This window comes from Sciurus vulgaris (genome assembly GCF_902686455.1).
Source record: "Sciurus vulgaris genome assembly, chromosome: 5".
Lineage (NCBI taxonomy): Eukaryota > Metazoa > Chordata > Mammalia > Rodentia > Sciuridae > Sciurus > Sciurus vulgaris.
The window spans coordinates 89737886-89762993 of NC_136465.1; the positions used below are offsets into that span (position 1 = coordinate 89737886).

Consider the following 25108-nt stretch of genomic DNA (forward strand, 5'->3'; position numbering starts at 1 on the left):
AGTGATAATTTGTTCTCTATTCACTCACTGCTCCATATTTATCTTTCAAATGATCATAAACTCCTGTGAGGGAAAAGGGATGTTATATCAACTTCTTATAACAGCACATATGATATGAGGTTCTCTTTTGAAAATGTACTTGACAACATAGATTAATACACAGATGAACAATACAATAAACTTTCAGGATAAGGTTATCATTATAAGTGTTCAAAATCATACCTCTTCCTGCAAGCTATTTAAGAAGCCAGAAAGTTTTTCACTCTCACAGAAGAAAGTTGTCCCTATAAGAGCATTGATTGTGTCCTTCCCTAGAGCTTTCTTACCCTCAGCAGGAAGTTCAGCCTGGATAAGGATTCTAGGAAGATGTCGGCTCCTTTGTTTGAAAACTCATACCTCCCAGCAATGAAAAGAAATAAAGTCTTTTCAAGATCGAAGTCCAGATGACTAAAATGAAGCAAAACAGTTTCAGATTAAATAAGGCAACAGCAACAAAATGTACACATGAATTCTGTTGGAGTACAGAGGAATTGGGAAAGAGAAACATTTACTAAAACAATCCTGCTTTCTCTCTACTAAAGATCTGGAAAATCACATGCTAATTTTTTTTTTTTTTTTTTTTTTTTTAGAAAGAAAAGCATGGACTAGGAATGGTAAAGAATTTGTGTGGTGTGAGCAAATCACTAGGGTCAATCCCCAGTGCCTAAAGAAACAAATAAATAAATAGCCAAGAAAAGCATACCCATAAAAATGACCTCGAACAAAATCTTGGATTCTGGCCTTGTACATGGCATGGAGATTCTGAAACTCATGCACTGCTGAAAATTTCTTAACATTCAAGCCATTTGGAGTAATTACATCTGGAAAAGCAGAACAAAAGTGAAAATTCTCCTTTGACAGGTAGTAGTAAGTAACATTATAGGGAAGAAAAGGTGTTCTTAAATCTGTAAAATTAGATTAACATTTTCAGTTTGGGACCATAGAATTTAAAATGCATAAAACTTCAGAATTCAGTCTTTTGATGGAAATAAGAAACCAGGAGTACCTGATCTAAAAAATAATGAATGATTCATATAATGAAATGAAGTTTCTTATTTCTGATTTGTCAGTTCTAATTTCTTCTTTCTAATACAACTGATTCATTATGCCTCAAAATTTTTGTTCTGGCAAGAAGACATTCTTGGTTTTCAATATATTGATCTTCAATAAGACAGTGATTACTCAGAGTACACAGTGGAAACCACCTATTCAACTGATTACATGGGTTATCACATTTAGAAGCACTAAAAACAAAAGCAAAGGGGAAAAAAGAAGCTGTATCAAAAAGTTTAACACCCAGAAATGGTAATTTTTGCAATGGAGATTTGAGTTAGAATTAGAAATATGTCATTTTGTTTTGATAATCTTTTACAATTGCAAGATTGTTCTCTAGAAGTGATCCCAAGTTTCTCAAACATTTCTTATGTTAAAAAAATTATTTTTACAAGTTTTTACTAAGTAATCTGGCATTTGCTACATAGTTGTCCCTCAGTTTTCATGGAAGATTGGGTCTAGGATCCTCTTGGATAAGAAAATCTGTGGATGCTGAAGTTCCATATAAAATGGTGTAGGAAAAGGAGGTCTTGCCCATAAGGGGATGAACGGAGATAGGGCCTTCCCATTTCTGGGTCTTTAACCACAGAGTTTCAGACAGAACTAAAGAGAGTAGGGAGAGATGGAATGAGACCTGGGAAAACCTCACAGGTCATGAGATTATACTGAAGATAGAAGACAGGGGTTACTACCCTCACCTCCTGATGTCCCCATCTCAGAATTGGAACCCAGCAGACATCCTCCTATGGCCAAGCTATCCCAGGCTGTGGGTACCACTTGGCATGGTCCCTCCTGAGCTCGCCTGGTGGTCTCTATACTCATGTACATCAGAGACTAAGGAATGGTGGTACACCTGCTCATTGAAGTAGCTCAGGAGATCACTGCCCAGCAATTCATGTCTTCTCTCCATTTTCTGTGTACATGTCTAGTCCTGATCTCTCTGTTTCAGAAGATTTTATAGCAATACTTGCATGGATAATGTCACAAATTAAATTTGTTACATGAAATTATTATTTAAAACAAGTAATTGTATTCTTATTTTCAATGGGATTGGATTATAATTTGTTATGAAAAATAACTTTTCATTATTTTTTATTTTTAAATTGACACATACTAATTAAACATATTTACAGGGTCCAAAAATAAAATAAAATACAATAGTAGAATTGAATAAAACTTATCACATCCTCTCATAAACTTTAAATCATCTTTAGATTACCATACTTCTTTAGATTGTAATACAATGCAAATTCTATGTATATAATTGTTATACCACGTTGTTTAGAAAATAATGACAAAAAATATATAATTAGTAAAGACACAATTTTTTTCAAGTATTTCTGATCCAGGATTACTTAGATGCATGGATGCAAATCCTTAGATACCTAGGGTCAACTACTCCTGTATACAATACTAATAAATACTTGAAGAAAATTGTGTCTGTACCGAACATGTATTTTACTAACATCATGATAGTGTTTCCACTATATGAGTGAAAAATATAAAGTTATTTATATTATATAAATTGTATTATATATAGAATACACACACACACACACACACACACACACACACACACACACCCCACTAAGAGTATATACTAAAATGTGAAATAATTAGGACATGATGTCTTTTGAGTGTTGACATAGTTATTAATGGCTGTGTTTGACAGCTCGCTCACAAATATCCTGAAGTTTAACAAACAAACTTTGCAAGTCAGAGTGAATTGGTTCTAGCACACCACTGTCTACGTAGCTTAACAAATAAGGTTTAAGACATGTTTTTATGCCTCATTGATAAATATGGAATTGTATAAGTGCTCTTACATAATGACATAATTAAAATTGTACATTTTTCTCTAGAATAAAGATCTAATATAGACTTTAATTATATAAAAGGATCCTTTCAAAAAAAATAAAAAAGTAAAAGGATCTTCTCAATGTTTACTATACAAGCAAGAGTATCTCCAATTTGTGAGCACCTCCCCTCTACATTTGGTATTTCTTTCAATTTCAATTTCATTTTATTAATTAATTTAGTTTATGTAAATTTAATTTTTTATATTATTAATTCTTTACAATCACTGAAATATCAAAACTCCTAAGATATGCCTTGAAAACATATCCTTTCCACTTCTCCCTGATTTTTCCCTCTCCCTGAAAGCAACTTTGGGAATGAACATCTTGCTATTGTTTCCAGATAGAAGACAATGTTGGTGTCATTCACTTCTCTGAAGATGTTGGAAAAGTTGACTAAAAGATGGCAGCTAAAGTTCAAAGTATTACCATGGGCTCAAAAATCAATAATAGCAAAACTAATAACTTATTCAAGTGTAAACACTATGTCAAAAACACCATCATATGCCATTTAAGGCACATATTATATTCAATTGTATTTACTAATTAGTAATTGTAATTTGTAAATTTGTAACATTGCCTTCTCTCCAATATTTTAAACAAAATATCATCTTTTCAACATTAGACATTGAGTCAAACTTATGACAAAACAATACAAGTGGGCATGATACTGCCCACCTAAAATCCCAACTTGTGAGGTTGAAAAAAGGAAGATCACAAGTTTGAGGCCAGCCTCAGCAACTTAGCAAGACCCTGTCTCAAATTTTTAAAAAAAGGTTTGGGGATGTGACTAAGTAATAAAGTGCCTCTGGCTTCAATTCCCACTACCAAACACATAAATACAAAACAACAACAACAATAATTCAGTAATGAATAGGTCTTCTGCCAATTAATAACAGTGATTTTTAAAAAAAAAATCTGGTTCTGTCTCAGCTGTTGACCCAGTCAACACTTATCTCTTGCCTAGAGAGCTTGCCATTAGCATTGTACTTATAGTTATACTCTTGTTGTTGTTGTTGTTGTTAAACATAGAGTATATTTTATTACTTTAGAATTCACTATAAAATGCATTACATTTAGTTACTTGATTGAATGTTCCTCCTAAAGTTCAACAAATGTGGAGTTTACTGTGTGCACAACTTCTCTGTTGGAATCACGTGCTAGAAGTACATTTAAACCTAACTACAGATCTTACCTGGAATTTTTTTTTCTTTTTTTTTAGTTATACTCTTAACTTGAGAGAACTTCAAGAAAAATTAGAAAATACAAAAACATGGTGCTTCCACATAATACTTTTTTTCTTTTTAGAATGCTTTTGAGTAAGTTTATATATTTCATGATCTACTAAAAGTGCATTGACCTCCGTTAGCCATAAACATTCAAAGATTTCACAATTCCAATCAGAGCCCCTATGTATTTCCATCACTAATCATTAAGTGGACTAAACCAAAATGTTTATAGTTCTATTGGAACTTCCATTTGCAGCTAGCTTGTGGGCAGTCAGTGACACAGAAAACCTGAGAAAATCTAGACAGTAATTCATACCAAATAACAGTTGTTAACTTTTTATGAATATTTATGTGAACCAGGTATTGAGTTCTTTCCATATATTAACTCTAAACCACTGCAACCTTTCTACATTAGAGGTAGGATTATTATCTATATTATGCTAATAAGGCACAGGGAGCTTAAATAACTTTTACAGTGTCACACAGCTAGTAACGTACTCAGCCCCCAATCATTTTTGATACTGAATTCAGGCAGTTTAACATTAAGTCCACGTTTTTTACCATTACTCTGAAGTTGTATTCCTGGTTTTACTCTTCCAACGTAGTTGGCATCAGGAGAAAAGAGGAGATTGCCTAGACATTTGACAGGGTAGCTACCTCAAGAGAGGCATGTTTGTCAAGTTCAGAAACGGACACTGTAGCCTGTAATCCCAGCAAGTTGGAGGACTGAGGCAGGAGAATTGCGAATTCAAAGCCAGCCTCAGCGGATTAGTGAGGCACTTAGCAACTCAGGGAGACCTTGTCTCTAAATAAAATATAAAAAAGGGCTGGGGATGTGGCTCAGTGATTAAGCACCCTTGGGGTTCAATCCCTGGTATCACAAAAAGAAAAACAGAAAAGGATACTATACATGGAGAAAACAGGAGGATCCAGGAGAGATATGAGCACATCAATGGTGCAAACTCCTGTAAGTAGCCGGAGTGTGAGAATCCAAGAGAATTCAAAAATCCAAGAGGATCTTTGGAAAGAAGACATACCATAAATGGTCATGCTATCACTATTCATTACTTGAATTCTTGCTTTTTTGTTTGTGTGATTTAACACCTTGAAATACCTCCTCTAGACACTCAAGTGTTTGTAGTCTAACCTTCTTTGTATCCAGTGGATCAGAATAGAAAAAGGGACACTGCCAAGACAAGAGTGCACTCAAATAGACTCATCTGTTCAGACTGGCACGTGTGGGAGCATTCTGATTGGCCCAACTTATATCAGATGTTTACTTCTGCACCAATCAGCTGTGGCCACGTGATGCTTTATGAACACACTTCTTTTCACTGCAAAATCTGGTAGACTTTAGAAATGGTTTCTAGAAAAATTTACAAGGAGTTCTGGGGAGAGGTAAAACAGGCTACTAAAAAACAGCACCAATTAGATAATATCACGAGATGTAGGACTGGGATAATTCACACAAATTTATAATATCTCCTTCATTTTCATTTTCTTAAAAGAGAAATGCCAAGTTAGTCATCTTATATTTTACAAGTCATGACAACTCTGTTCAGACTTAGGGCTTTAAAAGTATAACTCACTTATTCAATAAGCACAAGTTTAACTCTTCCTATATTCCAGCAATAGCAAACCTACCAAAATTAAGAGTTCAAATGCATGTAAAGATTTAAATGGTAACAATAAGTACAATTTTTCATCTAACTAATACTTATTCTGGAAAAACAATCTTCATACTCTAATATCATTTGCAGTTGGAAGATAGGTGAGGTGACAAATGCAGTGGTAATAATTACCAGGCTTTCTCTTCAACATATGTTCTGCTTCGATTGCTGTTATTTCAGAAACTGTGGTGAACACGTGAGCACAGTGAACAGAAGCTCGCTCCATGCAGTAGCGGTGGTAAATCTGCCTTTCCCCAGCCTCTTTGTCTATGTTAAACTGTTAAAAAAAAAAAATAAGCATACATTTGCTTACACTGATTCTTCTTCAGGAGCAAACCAAAGTCACACATTTTATGAACTGTCTTTCTTCAAGGCTGTGGAAAACTGCATGACCACAATAAAAGTACTGATAAATTTGTATTAAGCTCATTGCTAAAATACATAACTATTGATGTTTTCAATAGCGTTTTTTTCTTGATTTCTTCTTTTAAGATGTTATTAAGTACCCTAAGTAAGTGATGTAAACTACTATTAAGTCCTCTAAGTAAGTGATGTTTCCATTTTGCTATAATCACATGGAATTTTTGAATTTGGGGCATTTTTATTATAATTTTACTTATCCCACATTTTCTAAAAACAGGAAAAATTCCTTTTCCTAAAGTACTTTATCATATTTTCCCATAAACTACAAAACAAAACTGACATTAAAACTGACACTGAAAATAAGGATAATTATTATCATCCTTAATGCACTGAAGGGAATCTGAAAAGAGAACACACTTCATAAATTCAAAGAGTGATCCTTACTTTAATTAGATAGTGTGTTAGATTGTGGAATCATCCCTCATTCTGGGCATTTTAACTTAAAAAAAAAATAGTCAAACTCCTAACAATCACTCAAAATTGGCACTTGTTGTGGGCTTCTGACATTTCACTGAATTTTATGCCTCACATATCATTGTAGGGTACTAGTAGTGTCTTAAGAGAAAAGAGGATGTAAAATTTCTGGCATTTTATCAGCACTGAGCTTTTTAACACCATTTGCTAGCCACTCTCCTGAGCACAATATCATATTTAATCCCCTTAAAATGCTGAAATGTGTTGTGTTAGTCAGCTCTTCTTCTCTGTGACCAAAATACCTAACAAAAACAACTGAAAGGAGGAAGGCTCTATTCCTGTTCTCAATTTCAGAGGTTCAGTCTATGGTCAGCTGGCTCCATTGCTCTGGGCCTGAGGTAAGGCAGAGCATCATGGCAGAAGCGAGTGGCAGAGGAAAGTTTTTCAGCTCATGGCATCCAGGAAGCGGAGGGACAGAAGCAGGAAAAAGATAGAGTTCCTAAGTGCACACCTCCAGTGCTCTGCTTCCCCAGAGCTCCACCTCTGAACACTGCTACATTGGGGAACCAATCTTCAAAACATGAGTCTTTAGGGGACCCTTCATATCCAAACCACAACACATGAATTTTATCTTCATTGTATAGAGGGGGAAATCAAACCATTTAGTGGTGAGGAAACTTGTCCAAGTCACATTCTTATTAACTATTTTACAAGAACCCTAAATTGATCCCCAATCTGATTCCAAAACTTGTTCCTCACTTGGGTTTTTATCACTGTGATTCCAGGTCTACCAACATGTCAGCTCACTAGAGAAGAAAATGCTAAAAAAGAAAAGACTCATTAAATGATTCTAATGACTGAGACAAGGATATTTTTTGTTCCTTCTTTTATGACTGTGGAATTTGCAGCCATATTTGTGAAGATGTTTGAATCAGGGCTCTTCATGGCCTGCTCAGATCTGTGGACATTTTCTTAAATACTGAAAATGGGTTCTCTCCTTCATTCCACCAAATCTCTCATTCAACCAGCATTTCTTCAGTAATTTTTGTGTACATGTTACCTTAGGGAGCTTATAAACTAGTGGAAAAACAGGTGAAAATCATGTAGAAATGAATATGTTTCTGAATAAGGCATAAGATCAGAGCAAGACCTGATCTTTGACTAGGGATAAGGCAACATACTTCTTACTCATTAATATGTGTTCATGTTGTCAGTATCACCTCTGGAATGTAAGATTTTCAAGTACAGGGAACATGACTTATTCATCTTTATATCTCCAAATTGGCTGGATGATTTAAATGACATTTGAACTGGGACAAGAAAGTTTATTAATTTGGGGAAAGTTAATTTGGGTAGAAACCTAAGCTTCCCTAAAGAACAAGGATAAAAGTGCTATGGCATGTGCAGGAAATAGCTGGCTGCCTGATGTGACTGCAGCATTATGTGTGGAATGTGAGTCAGAACCTGGTGGAATACAATAGGGCCCGATCCACCAAATCCCTGAAGATGTGATTAGGAATTTAGCCTTTGTCCTGTATTCATTGGAAAGCCACTGACAGGGTTTATGAAGAGGAATGGTAAAGACATTACCATACTATTTTTAAGAAGAGTAACTTGGAAAGCAATACAAAAATTTTCCTGCCTCCCTGAGTTTTTTTGTCAATTTCAAATGAAGTGACATCACACCTATTTAGAAAAGTGCCTGGCACCTGGAAGATGCTGGTAACTTGAACTACTATTATTACAATCATTGCTTATGTTTCACAGAATGGTTTACAGATGAGACAATGCTTACCACTTCCAGAGATGGGAAGATAGTTTTTCTAAGTGAATGGAGTCTACAAAAATGAGAAGCCGGAGACCCCATGACATAACTGTGAAGTCAGGTGAACTAACAGCAGCTGCCTTTCTGCCTGCTGGGGCTCCCTTAGCAGGAGGCACAAAGTATGTATGGCCATTCCTCTTGGCTTTACACCCTGTTTACACATGATGTCCACCCTCCCATATATTTATCATTGTACAGACAAATCTTTTGTCTGATCATTCCAACTTCCAATGCCTGTCTACACCTGGTTCTTTTGACAAGGCACCTTGCTTTCTTGTGCCTACATGTGTGTCAATAACTTTTTATTGAATTCTACATATTATGTACAAAAGCACAGAGTGAGGTAAAGTATGTAAATAAAACAGTGCGGTGAAATAGGAGGGTAACCCTATCCCTGAAGTTGACTAGTTCAAGACTTGGTTTTAAGAAAGAGTTAAAATACATCAAGCAATTGTCTAAGTCTTCCTTCCTTGTTCACTAATCGCACGGTACCGTCTGCAGATTTGCAACCAGTAAATTCTGTTGCTCTTAAGAAAAAAGAGGCTAGGAGCAGTGGCACACACCTGTAATCCCAGATGCTGCCAAGACTGAGGCAGGGGGATCACAAGTTCCAGATCAGCCTCAGCAATTTAGCAATACCTTATCTCAAAATTAGAAAATAAAAGGGCTGAGAATGCAGCTTAGTGGTAGAGTTCCCATAGGCTCAATCAGCAGTCCCGCAAAAGAAAAAGGAAAAAGGAAAAAAAAAAGCCCAAAACAAAAATTAAAGGTCCTAAAACAAAAACAAAAACAAACAAACAAAAAAAAACCAGCATTAGGCATTAGGTATCTGTACATTTCAGTAGAGGTGGGGTGGATCTCTGACAGCAGAACTTAAGATAGTGTGTTTGAAAATATATTCTTGGAAATTCTCAGAAAAGTATAAGCTGACTGAAAATGATTGCAATGCTCTTATAGCTAATTAATTTTACTCAAAATGTAAGCCAACATCAAAGTTTTGTGGCTTGACTATTACAAAAAGTATTTTTAGTTAGCAATTATAATTTGAGCAAAATAGTTCTAATCTTTCTGCTTTTACAAACATTGAATCCTTTTTTTCTTATCCTCAGATCATCCTCAAGAGTTACTTGTTTGACTTAAAACTTACTGAAATTGATCCTGAGTTGATATGTAATTTGCACTGAAGACTGAATTATGACTCATTTCTTATTCTGAGCTTTCAAAAAATTTCATATAGGGCTGGGGTTGTAGCTCAGTGGTTGAGCGCTTGCCTAGCATGTGTGAGGCACTAGGTTGGATCTTCAGCGGCACATAAAAATAAATAAATAAAATAAAGGCATTGTGTCCATATATAACTAAAAACAATATTTAAAAAATCATATATATAACTTCTTGTTTTATTTATATCACCCACTCAAATTCTAAACCTACTATGAATATGGTGGCGGGTGGGGGTCTATTGTGGAAAATGATTAGGAATTTAACTCAAAACCTAGTTATTGACTACTTGTTATCTTCTTGGCTTGGCAGAAGAATTTCCTAGAACTATGGAGTGGGATGTGACTAAGCTTACACACCTAATAGAGAGGGGCTTAAAATTTTATATGTATATGTACATATGAATAGTGAGATACATAATCATATTTGAAGATAATATGATATAAATACTAAGGATAGTGTTATCAGAAAGATAACGTTAACTATGTACTACAATACGTTTACTCCTTAAAAATAGACCACCCAATGTATATTACTAGCTTTTTATTAATTACTTGTTACTATATAATATTCTTAAGCCCTCTGGAGTGAAATATTCAATATGCCATTCTATTATTTTCTCTTTCAGAAAGATCAAAGGCTGCTCTTCTCCAGGAAGCATGGCTGACAAGCTCATCACAGATCACTGGTTTGCCCTTATCAGTCCACCATTCTCACACACCATTAGGACATTTCCCTGAGCTCCTGGTTTTCTGAATTACTCTGTAACTATCTTAAATGTACATCTGATGCTTGTAATCTGACCTTTAGGTTAGGCTGATCTTTTTATAGGGTAACTTTCATTAGGGCTTCTCACTGCTTTGCAAATGTTAAAATTTTTCACAAAGAACTTCCTTGTTCTCAAAGTGTATGTGAGCTAGTGGTATAACTTTCCAATACTATTATCTGAGTGTTATTCATGGAATACACACCCGGGTGCATGCACACTCCCCACCCCCACACATTCTGTTTCATAGAGTTCTAGAACTTTTCAAATTGAAAAAAGTCTTTAGACATTAACTTTCCAAATACCTAATTTTCCTGATTATGAGACTTAGCCTTTAAGGTAAGATTGGTAATATAGACAGCAAATCTGCAAAATCTCTTAATTTATGGTATGCTTTATCATAGTGTTGACCCAATAATATAAGAGATGTGCTTTTATTATTCCAACTTAACTGATGGAAAATAAAATAAAGAAATAAAAACTGAATGATTTTGGATCATGGAATTGGGTCATCTCTTAAAATGAGCAAACATAATTATTTGATCATATAACACCTCACATTCCTATTTTCTATAACTTCTGTCTTACTTGAACCCCAAGAATCCCACCTATGCATTTCAAATTACAGAAGACAAATCTCACCTATCATCTTTAATGTCTCCAAAAATTGTTCTATTAGAAGATAGAGGAAATAACTCAGTGCACATTTGTACACCTAGAATCCCCTTCTCTACCTACACTCAAAGCTGGATGTGAATCCAGCATCTTCACAGCAGTTTGCAAGCTACAGGAAGGAACAAGAGCCCAGCCTTGGGTTCACACAGTGTGTCATTCCTATCGTGCTCCTCCAGATCTGTTGCTCCCAAGTGGGGCAGAAATCAGGCCTCACACCTCCACACTCCATTGCACTCTGAGCAAAGTTAAGCTACACCGGCTGTCACCCCAGGGGAGGCCTTTTCATGAATATTGATTAGCTAAAAGGGCATTTCTGCCATCTGGTTGGCAGATGAAATTCAAAGGTCAATGCTTTTCATCCTTCACCTTCAGTGATCTGACAGAAATGTGGATGGGGGGAAGTGGAAGGACTATTTACCTTATCAAGATGGTTGTAGAAATCAATATTTGCAGCACAGAGATACCTCCCGAGTAGCGTGGCATGTGTTGTAAATATTGTGGCAATAGGGAGTTTCCTGGCTCGAGAAAGAATCAGTCCAGTTCCAGCCTGCCATTCATGAAATTGGGCAATGACATGTTTACCATCTGCATGATCTGTCACCTACACCAGAAAAAGGCATTGAGAGAAGTTATTGGTGAAGAATGATCTTGAGCATCACCTGCTGCACTGGAGAATCATGGTGTCTAAATTTTATTGCAATTTAAAGGGGTCTAAATATGAGCCATACAAATTCAGTAAGGGTAAATGTTTTATAGGATTCAGTGGCATATTTACATATTTATGAAGTCCAATATTTTTATGTCTTACTCTCCCTTTCAATGATAAATCAGACTTATTTTTGTATCCACAGAGAAATGATTATTAACAGTGATACTGAATAATGAATATTAGTAATATTAAGAAATTTATAAATGCACAGTACATAAGAAATATTCATTGAGTGGATGAATCAATAATAACAATAACATTCCTGAATATGTCACTGAGCACCTGGCTAAGTTTCAACTACCCAGTTATCAAGTTTTGTATTTTAAATCTCATTTATTTATTTATTTATCTACTCTTTATTCTGTGGTGCTGAGGATCAAACTCAGGGCATCATGCATGCTAAGTCAGTACTCTACCACTGAACCACATCCCCAGTCCAACAAGTTTCTTTCTTCTTATTTATCCATTTTTTGTGTTTAGTTATAGACACCCCCAGGATAGACCCTGACATAATGAGGAAGGCATGGAACACAACCTGCTCCAGTTCAATCCCCAGTACTTCTCCCCAGCACAATCTCCACCCCCCACTTCACTGCATCAATCTCTCTTCATTTCATTTACAGTTTACTATGGTTTTTTTTAGATTAAAATAAGTAATAAATGATTCCATGTTTTAAGTCTGTCTTATCTAGGTTTTCTCTTCCTTAAAGCCAAAAGAATTTTAATTGATATGTTACTATTTTAAGAAAATAGAATTAGGGAGAAAGAGAAATGCTAATAACTTGTTTAGAATTAAATAGCAGTTTAGTAAGGACCCAGGATCCAGGTCTAATTCCACTACACCAAACCAGGTTGGGCATTAGTCTCTTTGCCTTAAAGTTAGCGTGTTCCAACCTTATAAAAACTAACATTCACTGCTCTCCTGCTGGTGGTCCAAGGAAATATTCTTTGAGAACCACTGACAAGGTTAAACCCTCCGAACTTTGCTTGCACTTTAGGAAGTTCCTCTCAGTTATTAAGAGTTGCACAGACAGGTTAGCACAGTAGTGCAACTGGTAGCCTTGCCTATGCCCCAGAGTCTCTACCTATTGACCCTTTGATCCCAAGAAAATTTCTATTTCTGGAATTCTTTTTTTTTTTTTTTTTGAGAAAATGGAGACTCTGGTTTTTCTCTCCTTTCTATTTCCCTAATCAGAAAGAATGGTTGGCAAACACACACACACACACACACACACACACACACACACACACACACACTTATTTGGTGGCTGGCCCCAGCCTTGACTCAGTGTCTCAGCTAGGCAGACTATAGAGGAAGAGTTGTGTCCACTAACTGATCAAAAGTAGGACCACGTTCAGCATTAGGACAGATTCTACCAACGCGTTTACCCTTCTTCTCTGACGTTGCCAACAGCATAAAGAAAAAGGACTGCCTGTCCACTGCCCCTTCCATTCAAGGCAGCCTTCAATAGACATTGGGATTTTTTTTTTTTTTTTTTTCAGAAGGAATGATTGATTAAGGGGAACACTTTCTCAACACTCAGTTCTGCTATGTTTTTGACCGTGGACTTCACCCATCTGCTAAGTATGCTCTTCCTTCACCATCTGATTTTTAGGCTGGTATAATGAAAGGGATGCAAAGAAATCCTACTGCCATGCTCTGAGGAGTCAAGAGAGTTCAGGCTTGAATTGTTTAACAAAATCTGGCTTCTAATGCTCTTGCTTTTTTTATGTCTATGGAATATTCTTCTGCAAAGGACTCCTAAGTGACTTCTTTTTTAAAATATTTTATTTATTTATTTTTATGTGGTGCTGAGGATTCAACCTGGTGCCTCACATGTGCTGAGCAAGTGCTCTACCACTGAGCCACAACGCCAGCCCTCCTAAGTGACTTCTGAGACCACTTTGGACCTTAGAAAATAATAAAAAAAAGTATCTATAAGTCAGTCTTATTGCACAAAGCACTCATATTTGAGTGCCAAACAGAATTTTTCAAATTTTCTTCTTCTCTCAAGATTTCACAATGCATATATATAATGGGTGATGAAAACTACATTTTTTTCTTGCTTATTTATTGTGTATCATCTACATAGCAGGAAACATAATTGCATGTTTTAATCATACCATTCCATTTAAATCTTATGTGAGCTGCATATTAATAAGCATGATTATTGCTTTATTATAACTCTGCTCCAAAGATTGGAAGTCAGTTGAGGAATGCTGGACATTTTCTAGGAATGTTTTATAATTCCTTTAAAATGTGTTGGGACAATCAATGATGGCATTATCTCAAAATCTGCTTAATCAAAATTCCTGGGATTATTTCTGGGCATTGACTGCAGTTTTGCCACTCCTCTGTCTTATCACTGTACAGCAAACTGTACCTCTTTTAAGAACCAGGCAGTTAAAGATCCAAATATGAGCATATCATTGGCTTCTCGGTCGTGATAAGGGATTCCAACACTGCATGCTTCCCAGAAGTCACCCTTCCACCTGTCCAGATTCCAAGCCGAATAGCCTATGTCAAAGAGCACCACATAAGGACTCCCTTCTATCAGCCATCTTCCAAAATGCACCTGTCATGTAAAGAATACACAGCCACATGGTAACATTAAATAACACAAGAGAAGAAAATGTATATGAGCATAGAGACTGTGAACTTTATTTAGAGCTCAACAGCAGATTAGGCATGCTACATAGAGAAGAGTAGTGATGGCATCTGAGGTTTGCACCTAACTGGAGTGGACTCACATTCTGTTCTCTACAATCTCCACTTTCTGCTCTTTGTTAAATTTGGTCATTTAAGAACATGTATCTAGATAACATAACCTTTGTTCTTCTGTCCCTCCTTATCTTCCTGGTTCCTTGAACTCATGCATAGAGAGTTTAACATTATAGTCTATATTTTAATGATATAGTCATAAGTTGAAAGGCTCTGTATCTTTAATAACCTGGAACTGAATATAACAGTCACTGTATGGTGTATTTCCCTTTATGAAAAGTGACTTACAATATTTCCTGCTATAAAAGAAGCTGCTTCTGTAGACAAATGTGTATGATGTATCTTAGTACTCCCATTTAAAAGGATGTGACCCAAACATTTACTAATAGGTTGCTACCAGAGGTCTTAACCAAATATGTTGCCAAAGATATATTATTGATTTATTCTAACAGCTCAAAATCTAATCCTGTTAATCTTCAAACTGATTTTTTTATTTCTATTTTATCTCAAGCAAATTTTAATGCATTAGTTATCTCAGTTTTTTCTATTTGTATTTACATAGTCACTTGTGTATTCAAGTTTTAATGTTTTTTGATCTCTAAATTTCTATAATTTTCTTATTCTTTTGCCTTGATTTTTATTTTGTGTTTGTTATCCTATAAGAGGATTTGCAACCTCATAAACCACTTCAACTCCTTTCTAGAATCCAGAGGGGCTAAGAGTCTCTCTCATTGCATATTCAGGCCTCTCTGGAAATTTGAATGTGTCCACATTGCTTATACTTCGTCCCTTAGGACTACACCAAGGTTGAAATTTGCAGAGCTTGGAAGCCCAATTTGATCGTCACTTCCTCTTATGGAACTCAGGCATGTATGGTGATGCCTCTCTCCCATCCAAACCTTGGCCAACCTTGAAAGACCCTCATTTAAGTTGCTTCCATTGTAATTTAGTATTTATCATGCCACTCTTTCCTTTTGAGATTAAATTTTCAATACCTTTATCAAAAGAAGGAACTGAAATGCACATCTAATATTCCAACCCCTTTAGCTGCATTCTAAGGAACTGGCTTCTATTCCACCTCTCTTCAGTCAATAAAGCAGGACTTGATGTTTAATTTCCTAGGGGCCATTAAGAACAAAGAAGCAGGTTAGATAAGGACCAAAAATTTGGGGGCCCATGGAATCTCTGACCCAGCTGCTTGAGGAGAATATGTCCTGGATTTCAAATCATGAGACCAGGCAGCCCCTGGTACTTCTCATCTTTCTCTGCCTTGAAAAACCCCTTCTAATGTTTCCCTTACTTTTATCCCAATAGTACAACATGCACCCTTCTCCTCACATTCTCTGTGCTACTTTCTCTTCTGGTGCTTCTGGAACTTCCAGTTCTCCCGTCACTTACACATTATGCTCCTTAAACTGTGCATTCCTCTTGGATACCACTACACACAGACCCCCCTCAAGTGAGAACTTCTCCTTTTTTCACCTCCAGAAACTATATTCCTTGGGTGAGTAAGAAGAAAACTTATTTTTTAAACTTCACTGAAACATTTAAAACCTTCTTTATTTGCTTATGCTATCCAAATATATTATGTTTATTTTTTCTTGTTTCTTTTTGACCTTATCCTAACAATGTCTCAAGTTTTTTAACCTACATACTTACCCCAGGCTTGCTTGACTTTGTAGAATCAAAGAACTTCATGTGCATCTGGTTCCAGCCACCCAAGTTCATGGCTACAGTCTTACCCTTGTCAACCTGAACTGTTGCTTCTCTGAAAGCTTCAACTCCAGCACCTTGTTACCATACAACTCCTAAAATTCCACTTTTCTCAGTGTGACTCCTGGTGTATATATTCTTTCTTTTTTCTCTTTCAAACTTTCAGTTCCTGGAACTGTCCATTTTCTTTACATTATCACCTCCTTTTCTGTCCATTTAGATACCAAGGCATATCAATCCAGTCCCTGTCACAATTTCCTCCAACATTAGTGCCACTTTAACCCTGATATGAATGTCGAAATTAAACAACATTGGATCTCCATTTATTCAATTTCCTACTCTTTCACTCAAGCTGCTGATTGCTGCTACAAAATGTCACAGTCAAATATATTTGTGTTAGCAAAAAGTTCTGATTATACTTCAAAGATGTCAAGAAATTCTTATATATTCCTTACATACTTTTTCAGTACTTCTACCTTCAAGTTCTTATTTCAATACTTGCCTCCTAATTCTCAAAAGATAACCTTTAACTCCTACTTTAGTAAGATGGTTGAAAACACTGAGATCAGCCTGAGTCAACTATTTGCATTCATTCATTATTTCCTGTTTAAGAGAAAAGGGTAAAGAACAATACTTTCAGAATTACTTTGGATTGTGTTCCTTTCCACCATTCTCTTTCACCTTACCCTCTTTAATCATCCATTTATTCTGACCTTGCAACTTCTCCCTGTTAGTACATTTCCTTTTGGCATATAAATAAGCTCAGGTTTATATTTAATAATACATCAAATCTCAAAAACATGTCATCTGAAACACTTTATTATTATCTGTCCCCTTTCATAGAAAAATCTCATAGTTACAATTTCTATATCCTTTTTCTCACCACTCATTCATTACTTAATCCACTGCTGATTTAACTTCTCCTTCTAAAAACCTATACTTAGCAATGCTGCCAATAACCTGAATATTTCCCAACCCAGTTGACCCTGTTTCAATCATTTGTTGCCTTTATCCTTCTTTCATACTTGAAGCTTTCTCCTCCCTTGTTTTAACATCATTATTCCTATTGCTGCTATAATGAATTACCACAAACCCAGTGACTTAAAACAGCAAGAATTTATTTTCTTACAGATATAGAGGTCAGTAATCCAAAATAGGTCTTACAAGACAAAGTCGACAGGTTGGCAGAAGCTGCATTCAATCTGCAGTCGCTAGGACAGACTCTGCTGCCTTGCCTTTTCCAGATTCTAAAGGCCCCTTGCGGCCCCTTCATCCATCTTCAAAGTACAAGACTCCAACCTCTTCTTCACTGTCATCACCTCTGCGACTCTAATTCTATTGCTGCCTTCTTCCAAGGACTCTTGTGCCTATACTGAACTCACCCAGATAATTCAGGATTATCACCCATCTCAACATCCTCAATTCAGTCATATCTACAAAGTCCTTTTTGTTATGTAAGGTAATATATTTAGAGGTTCTGAGGATTAGGACATCCTCATTTCCACCTTTGCTTCTATGCTTGCACTCTGGCTCGTTTTATATATATTATTTGGTTGTAGGTGGACACAATACCTTTATTTTATTTTTATGTGGTGCTGAGGATCAAACCCAGGGTCTCACAAGTGCTAGGTGAGCGCTCTACCACTGAGCCACAACCCAAGCCTCTCTGGCTCATTTTAAAGTATGTCTAACATGTTGACATTTCCCAAGTTTTCGCCCAAAACTTTTGCTCTTCGTCTATAAACTTCTACTGAATACTTTGTCCAACACCACTGACTTCACAATTTAAATACAAATGACTTCCTCAAAAACATATCTACCCTTTACGTTCTGCAGATCTCCAAATCCATTACTCTATTAGACAGTTCCCCTTGGTCTTTTTGAGGTGTCTCTAGTGCAATTTATTTAAGACCAAGTTCATCATCTTTCTCACAAACCTGCTCCTCTTCCCTAAGGAGTGGAGGGTCTTCTTTTGGGAGTTGCTGTAGATTGCTGCCTGTTTCCCATAACAGTTTACTGAGAGTTGCCGAGTAAAGCCTCGGTCCTTTACCTGGCAGCCGTGCTTGTTCATTGCATCCACAGCTTTTCTGACAGCGTCATTCACGGGTTCACACTGTTCCACCTGAGTCTTCACATTATGCTCAAAGTATGGACCTATCAGAAAATAATTTTCTCCCCACTCGTCTGCAGTTGTTTTGGCCTTTGTCTGAATCACGGTATAGATGCCTCCCACTGTTAGAAAGATAAAAGGCTCTATTATCATTGGGGTTAGAAATTCATTTCAAGTGACGAAGGGATGGAAATATGCTCTCATTTTTAATTTAGCTTTTGGGTCCACCCAGCACAAGGGTTTATTTAACTTTCTCAAAGAACAGGGTTTGACATGTTGTCAAGGGATACTAACAAAAGGCTACTATTTGGTTCAATTCTGGGTCAATTTTAAAGTCCCTTCTAGGGGCACGAGAGAACATCAGGCTGGCAGAAGCAGACAGGCACATTTCAGGGCATCTGAAGAGAGGCTTGGAGTACATCAGTGCTTGGCTTAAAGTTCTATTCACAGTGAAGCATCAAAGTTAAGGGCAAACAGCCATTGTCACATGTTCTCTGCAGTAGTTCACCTCTTCTCCCTTGATAGTCAAGAAGGGGCTCAGCTGTGTCCAAGTTGTGGCCACTGTTGCAATTAGAAGAAAATCTCCCAGGCTAAGGTGCATTCTCTTTCTAAGGAACTGAGCAAGGTACCTTTTGACAAGGGGAAAGAGGTGACAGATTTTGATGGGAAATGCTTGGGCTAACTCTGACGGCAATCCAGTGACACAAATACTAATTTTCATACTCATGTGATATTTCTCCCTTCCTGGAGTCATTATTTCATTTTCTCCCTCTGGCATTACTGCTACCAGTATTAAAACATAAAGCAAGAAAATATGTATACTCTTGGATCTAGCACATCCACATCTAGAAAATTATCCTGGGAGAAATAAGAAGAGTGACCAAAGATATGTGTATAGGGTATCTGTTGAAGCAATATAATGGCAAAAGATTAGAATCAACTTAGATTAAATTAGTAAACTCACTTAACTAGCCTAAGGCTCAATTACCTCATTTGTTAAATGAGGGTTAAGTAATAGTTAGCTTAGAGAGAAAGAGCAAGTACAGCAATAGTGTTAAAAATCAGGTCTTGGGACTAGGGTTGTGGCTCAGTGGAAGAGCACTTGCCTAGCATGTGTGAGGCACTGGGTTTGATTCTCAGCCTCACATAAAAATAAATGAATAAGGGGCTGGGGAGATAGCTCAGTCGGTAGAATACTTGCCTTGTAAGCATAAGGCCCTGGGTTTGATCCCCAGCACCCAAAAATAAATAAATAAATAAATAAATAAAAATTTTTTAAAAAATGAATAAAATAAAGGTCTAGCAACATCTACAAAATAAATTAAAATATAAAAAATCAGGTCTCACTGGCTGGGGATGTAGCTTAATGGTAGAGTACTTACCTAGCATGGGCAAGACCCTGGGTTTGATCACTAGCACTGCAAAAACAACAAAAACAAACAACAACAACAACAACAACAACAAAATCCCAATGACAACTAGGTCTTGTGGTAAAGGTGATGTTTGAGCAAGTAAAATATCACTTGAAAGGATGAAAAATTAGGACTGAACTATAAGCAAGATATTGACTCAAGAAATTCTGTGTAACATTCTGGAGCTAAGAATTGGGCACCAATTTTCAACTCAATTATAAAAAGCAATTTTATTACATTGAAAAGAAAGTTTCTTCTTATTTTCACTGCGGTTTTTCAAAAGATTTTCTAATTGGAAGAAATATGAATTTTGATACTGTATTTGTTAAATTTCTTATTTCAGTAGTCTTTAAATCATTATTAATCTTCTCAATAGTTCTAACCAATGGTCATCATTGCCATCTGTGAAATTTTCTTTAAGCCTGAGCCACTCAAGCTATACTTTTGGGAAAATTCCCTTTTGAGAGATGTGGGAAATAAAAGGCAAATGTTGATACTATTACATGATGCTAACCAGACCATTAATATATCAAAGAGAAGAGCTAATGTAACTCCAAAATGTAATGCAAGCAATTTTCAAGCATTTACACAATGTTCTCCTCATCTGTAAAGAAAGACATTTTGTCTGTACCAAAAAGAAATTTGAACTGTCATTTGAACAGTCTAATGAGAACACAATCAGTCACAGATGGTAGGTAAGGAGTGAGCAGGGAATACCTGAAGAGGCTGTGCAAAACACACTCACACTCGTAGGAGCTTCTCCCTTCGATCAGAGCTGATGTGATTCACTTACCCATTCAACAATGGATCTAAGTCTATGTAAATTTATGTCAAGGGGCTAGGGTTGTGGCTCAGTGGTAGAGCACTCGCCTAGCATATGTGAGGCACTGGGTTTGATTCTCAGCATTGCATATAAATAAATAAAAATAAAGACCCATCAACAACTAAAAAAATATTTAAAGAAAATTTATGTCAAGATCAACTATATGTACACAGAGTTCCCAAAATTATGGAAAGTTTTGTGAAACATCGACATTATTTGCTAAGGACAATTACTTTAGAGAAGCTGTTTCCAAGACCACGTAAAAGGAATTCTAGAGTGAGAGTCACATCTTAACAACATATTTAAATATATGTGTTTTATTCAAAACTATTACCTATGAAGATGCAAATTTTTCAATTAATTTTTCCTCTTCTACATTCTCATTCTATCAGAAGAATATGCTACAGTTTTGGTGGTACCTATTTATTAAATGCCATACCTACATTTTTATTCTTGAAACTCCTTATTTGTAACTTTGTATCTCACCCATAGGTTTTAAAGTATCCTTGTTCATTGGGTTATGTGTTTCAAATGCAAATAGACTTGAGTGAATGCAAATACATTTTCATTTGCTTAAGAAGTTAAGGAGAAAGAAAAAAAAATTTTTTTTAATGATGCTAGGAGTGCACCCAGGGCCTTGTGTATGTTAGACAATTGCTCTACTGCTGAGCTATGCCCCTAGTTTCTGAAATACTTTATTTGAAGAAATAAATGATAAGATTTGGGAACTGAAATACAAAGAAAATCAGTAAATTCAGTTGCTACTTCATTTTCCATTCAGCCTTGATATAGAGATTTCCAAAATAGCCAGAATGTTTTTAAATACTATGACTATGCTCTTCCAGTGTTTCTAGAATGAAAACATGAAACTTAAATAAAACTACAACTCATGTTGGTTGAGACCTTATTACAAATACAGGCCTCACTCCACTATCCTGTGGGGACATCCTCGTGTTGCTATTTCATATACTCAGCACCTGTTTAGCCTCTCCTTGTCCCCTGCATAATTATTTGCCAACTGTTTCCCTTGGCTTTTTCTCTTTATTTACCACACTTTGCCCCAGTCTTCTATCTTAGCATGCTGGAATATTACTAAGTACAGGGCATAGAGATAGAATTGCTCATTTTCGAATTTGGGGTATAAATCAGAGGTTCACGAACACATACTTCGTTTTTAAAATCAGCAAATAAATGCCATTTTATGTTTTAAAAGGCAAATTCAATATTATTAGTGAATTATCGTTTTTCCACAGTGTAGACCATTGAATCTGGACTTCACCTTCACCTTCAAACAAGTACTTTGTATTTTATTGATTTATGTTTTCCTGAAACAACATGGGAGTTATCTTTACTGTGAGGACAAAGTATCAAGCTTTTCATAAGCAAGAAAAGATGAGCTACCATGGCACGTATATAGGAACACTTCTGATTTTACTAAAAATCACTATTCCAAAGCAGGATAGAATGGGCTCTAGCCACAATAAGGATCTTGTTCTCTCTCTCGCTCTCTCCCTCTCTCTCTCCATAAATATATATGTATATGTGTGCGTGTGTACTCTAGTATTTATTATATGTGTACTTCCATGATAAAACTGATTAAATCTTTACTATTTTTAAAATGCTCAAGTTACAGAATTTGGAAGTCATTTGACTATTTCAGGATATGTGACTGCTAATCTGACCCCCCTGTGCCGAGACACAGTTGCAGGAGCAGAGGTAGTAATTATGCAGGTAGTACATCATTCTCAGAGGCAGCCCTTCCCTGGTCTGTTAGGAAAGTGATTACGTGCTCCCTATGACAATGGATGACAAACATTTATGTTCCCAGTACTTTTCTGGGTCTGTGGTTTAAATCAAAGCAGCTGCAGTCTCTGCAGTGAGAGGTGATAGCTTTGAGTAAGGCCACGTGCACACCCACCCTGATTACAGCTACAACTATGGTTCCAAATATTCTGTACAGGTGAAGCTTATACAGGGCATTCTGGACGAAAAGGAAGTGGGGGAGACTGGTGTTTGCCTTGAAGCTGTGCGTATCATGCAGTATTTACTTGAATTGTGCAGCTCATGTGGTATGACTTAGGATGTCATTGATTTATCTCTGCCAGGCAAAGAAACTGAAACCCTGAATTACTGTGTCATCCACGATTTAAGTAACCTTGATCTGCCTCTTTTATTCTTTCTGATCTTGTATTTAAAATAAAATCATGGAATCACTCAAAGTGAAAGCCAGTATAATAATTGATGATCTAATTTTCTCATCTTATAAATATTTTTTTTGAAAACTTAATGGCTATAAGCCAATACCTACAGAGCATTTATTAAATGCAGGCACTGTTGCAAGTAACTTATGATTGATGTTTTTAAAAACTTTCATAACAGCACTACAGGTAGATGCAATTATTATCTTTATTTTTTTAAATGGGGACACTGAGACACAGAGAGGTTTGTAATGTATCCACCATCACACAGGTAATTGAGGAGTTGGGATTCCAGTTTAGATAGTCTGACACCAGAACCCTCAGGTTATAGTCAACAAGATCATAAGTAAATATATGGAGCAACAAATTGATGGGTTCTTAAAAGTGGTGTGGGGAGGAAAGGAAAAAGGGTTCTTTTGTTTTGCTTTGTTTTTGCTGTGGATAGTTCTGGATTAACAAAAAAGGAATTTAGTGGCTTAGAGTATTTTGGAGTCATGAATCTTTATTTTTCTTTCTTTTTGGGTTTGTAACTGACACATATAAATTATATTTGTGGGTTACTATGTGATGTTTCAATACATTTATAGATTATGTAGTAATGTTCAAATCAGGGTAAGCATGCCCACAGCTAAGATCATATCAAATGGATAAAAGCTGAAAGCTTCCTATTTAAGATATAGACTCTGAACACTTTTATTCAATAAAGTACCAGAAACCTAAGCCAGAGCAAACAGACAAGAGAAAGCAATAAGGGGCATCCAAATTGGAAAAAAGAAGTCAAATTGTCCCTACTTGCAGATGCAGAAACTTCCAAAGACTCCGTCAAAGAAATCACTAGAACTTATAAATGAATTCAGCAAAGTTACAAATAGTTTCCTATTTGCAAAAATCAACATACATTTCTATATGCCAGCAACAACTTATGTGCAAAAAGAAATCAAGAAACCAATCCTATTTATAATAACTACACACAAAATTAAATATCTAACAACAAATCTACCCAAAGAGGTTAAAAATGTCTTCAGTGGAAACTATAAAACATTGATGAAGAAATTGAAGAAGACACCAAAAAGAGAAAGCTATACAATGTTTCTGGATTGTAATAATTAACATTGTTAAAATATCCTTACTACCCAATGAAATTCCTATTGAAACACCAAGGGCATTCATCACAAAAATTGAAAAAAAACTGTCCTAAAATTCATACCAGAGTACAAAAGAATCAAAATGACCAAAGAAATCTTGGGGTTGAGGGGCAAAAAAGCAGGAAGCATCACTCTAACGGACTTCAAAATATACAACAAAGCTAAAGTGATCAAAACAGCAAGTTACTGTCACAAAAATAGACAGACTAGTGGAACAGAACAAAAATTCTGGAAACTAAGCAACGCATCTATAGCCAAGAGATTTTTGACAAATGTGTATGAACATAAATTGGGGAAATTTAAATGATACTGTGAAAATTGGATATCCACAAGCAGAAGAATGAAACTAAACCCCACTTTTCACCAGTTACAAATATCAACTCAAAATGTATTAGACAATTAGTTGCGAGATCTGAAACTATGAAACCACTAGTAGAAAACAGGAGAAACTTTTTGGGACATTAGGATAGGCAAGGATTTTTTGGATTGGGCACAATGAAATTGTAAAGCAAAGAAAAAGATCAACAGAATAACAAGACAACCCACAGAATGAAAGAAAATATTTGCAAACTATATACCTAGTAAGGGATTAATATAAAAATGTATAAGGAACACAAATAACAATAGCAAACAAGAAAAATCTTATTTAAAAATGAGCAATATAGATCCTATACAGACATGTTTAGTATGAATCAAGGTTCCTAAATCAATCATACAGGTCTCTGGAAATCTGACAAAAGTGTGTAGTCCACTTCTCAGAAAAAAACTCTTAAATACATGTGTGTACATCTTTTCAGAAACAATTTCTAAAGGTTCTTAAACTCCGTGAGGTCCACTTATATCAAGGTTTTTTCCTATAGAATACCTGCCTCAGAAGAGTAGACTTGCAGTTTTATTGGGTTTCTGCCAGCCCATTTGACTCCAGTTTTTGAGTTTGTCCATGTGCCCTTTGTGCCACATGACCTAGAGCTGGGATATCCAGTTTGAGGAGACACCAGGTGAAGGGATTATGTCCAGTAACATGCTGACCTGGGACTAAAACAATTTTTGTGTCTGGTCTGTTTTAAGATGAAACCTTTTATTTTAGGACTAAATATCAAAAGTCTTT

General features: G+C 36.0%; 1 protein-coding gene across 1 annotated transcript in view; it reads right to left on the minus strand.

Annotated features, from left to right (window-relative positions):
- The window catches only part of GYS2 (glycogen synthase 2), an 80485-nt gene that overhangs the window by 51224 nt on the left and 4153 nt on the right, over positions 1-25108 (minus strand). Inside the window, exons 2-7 of the mRNA XM_079141481.1 lie at positions 18363-18544; positions 14262-14453; positions 11587-11769; positions 5980-6124; positions 743-860; positions 327-447 (exon numbers count right to left, since the gene is read on the minus strand). Of these exons, the coding sequence (XP_078997607.1) occupies positions 327-447; positions 743-860; positions 5980-6124; positions 11587-11769; positions 14262-14453; positions 18363-18544 (941 nt within the window). The remainder of the gene's footprint in view (positions 1-326; positions 448-742; positions 861-5979; positions 6125-11586; positions 11770-14261; positions 14454-18362; positions 18545-25108) is intronic.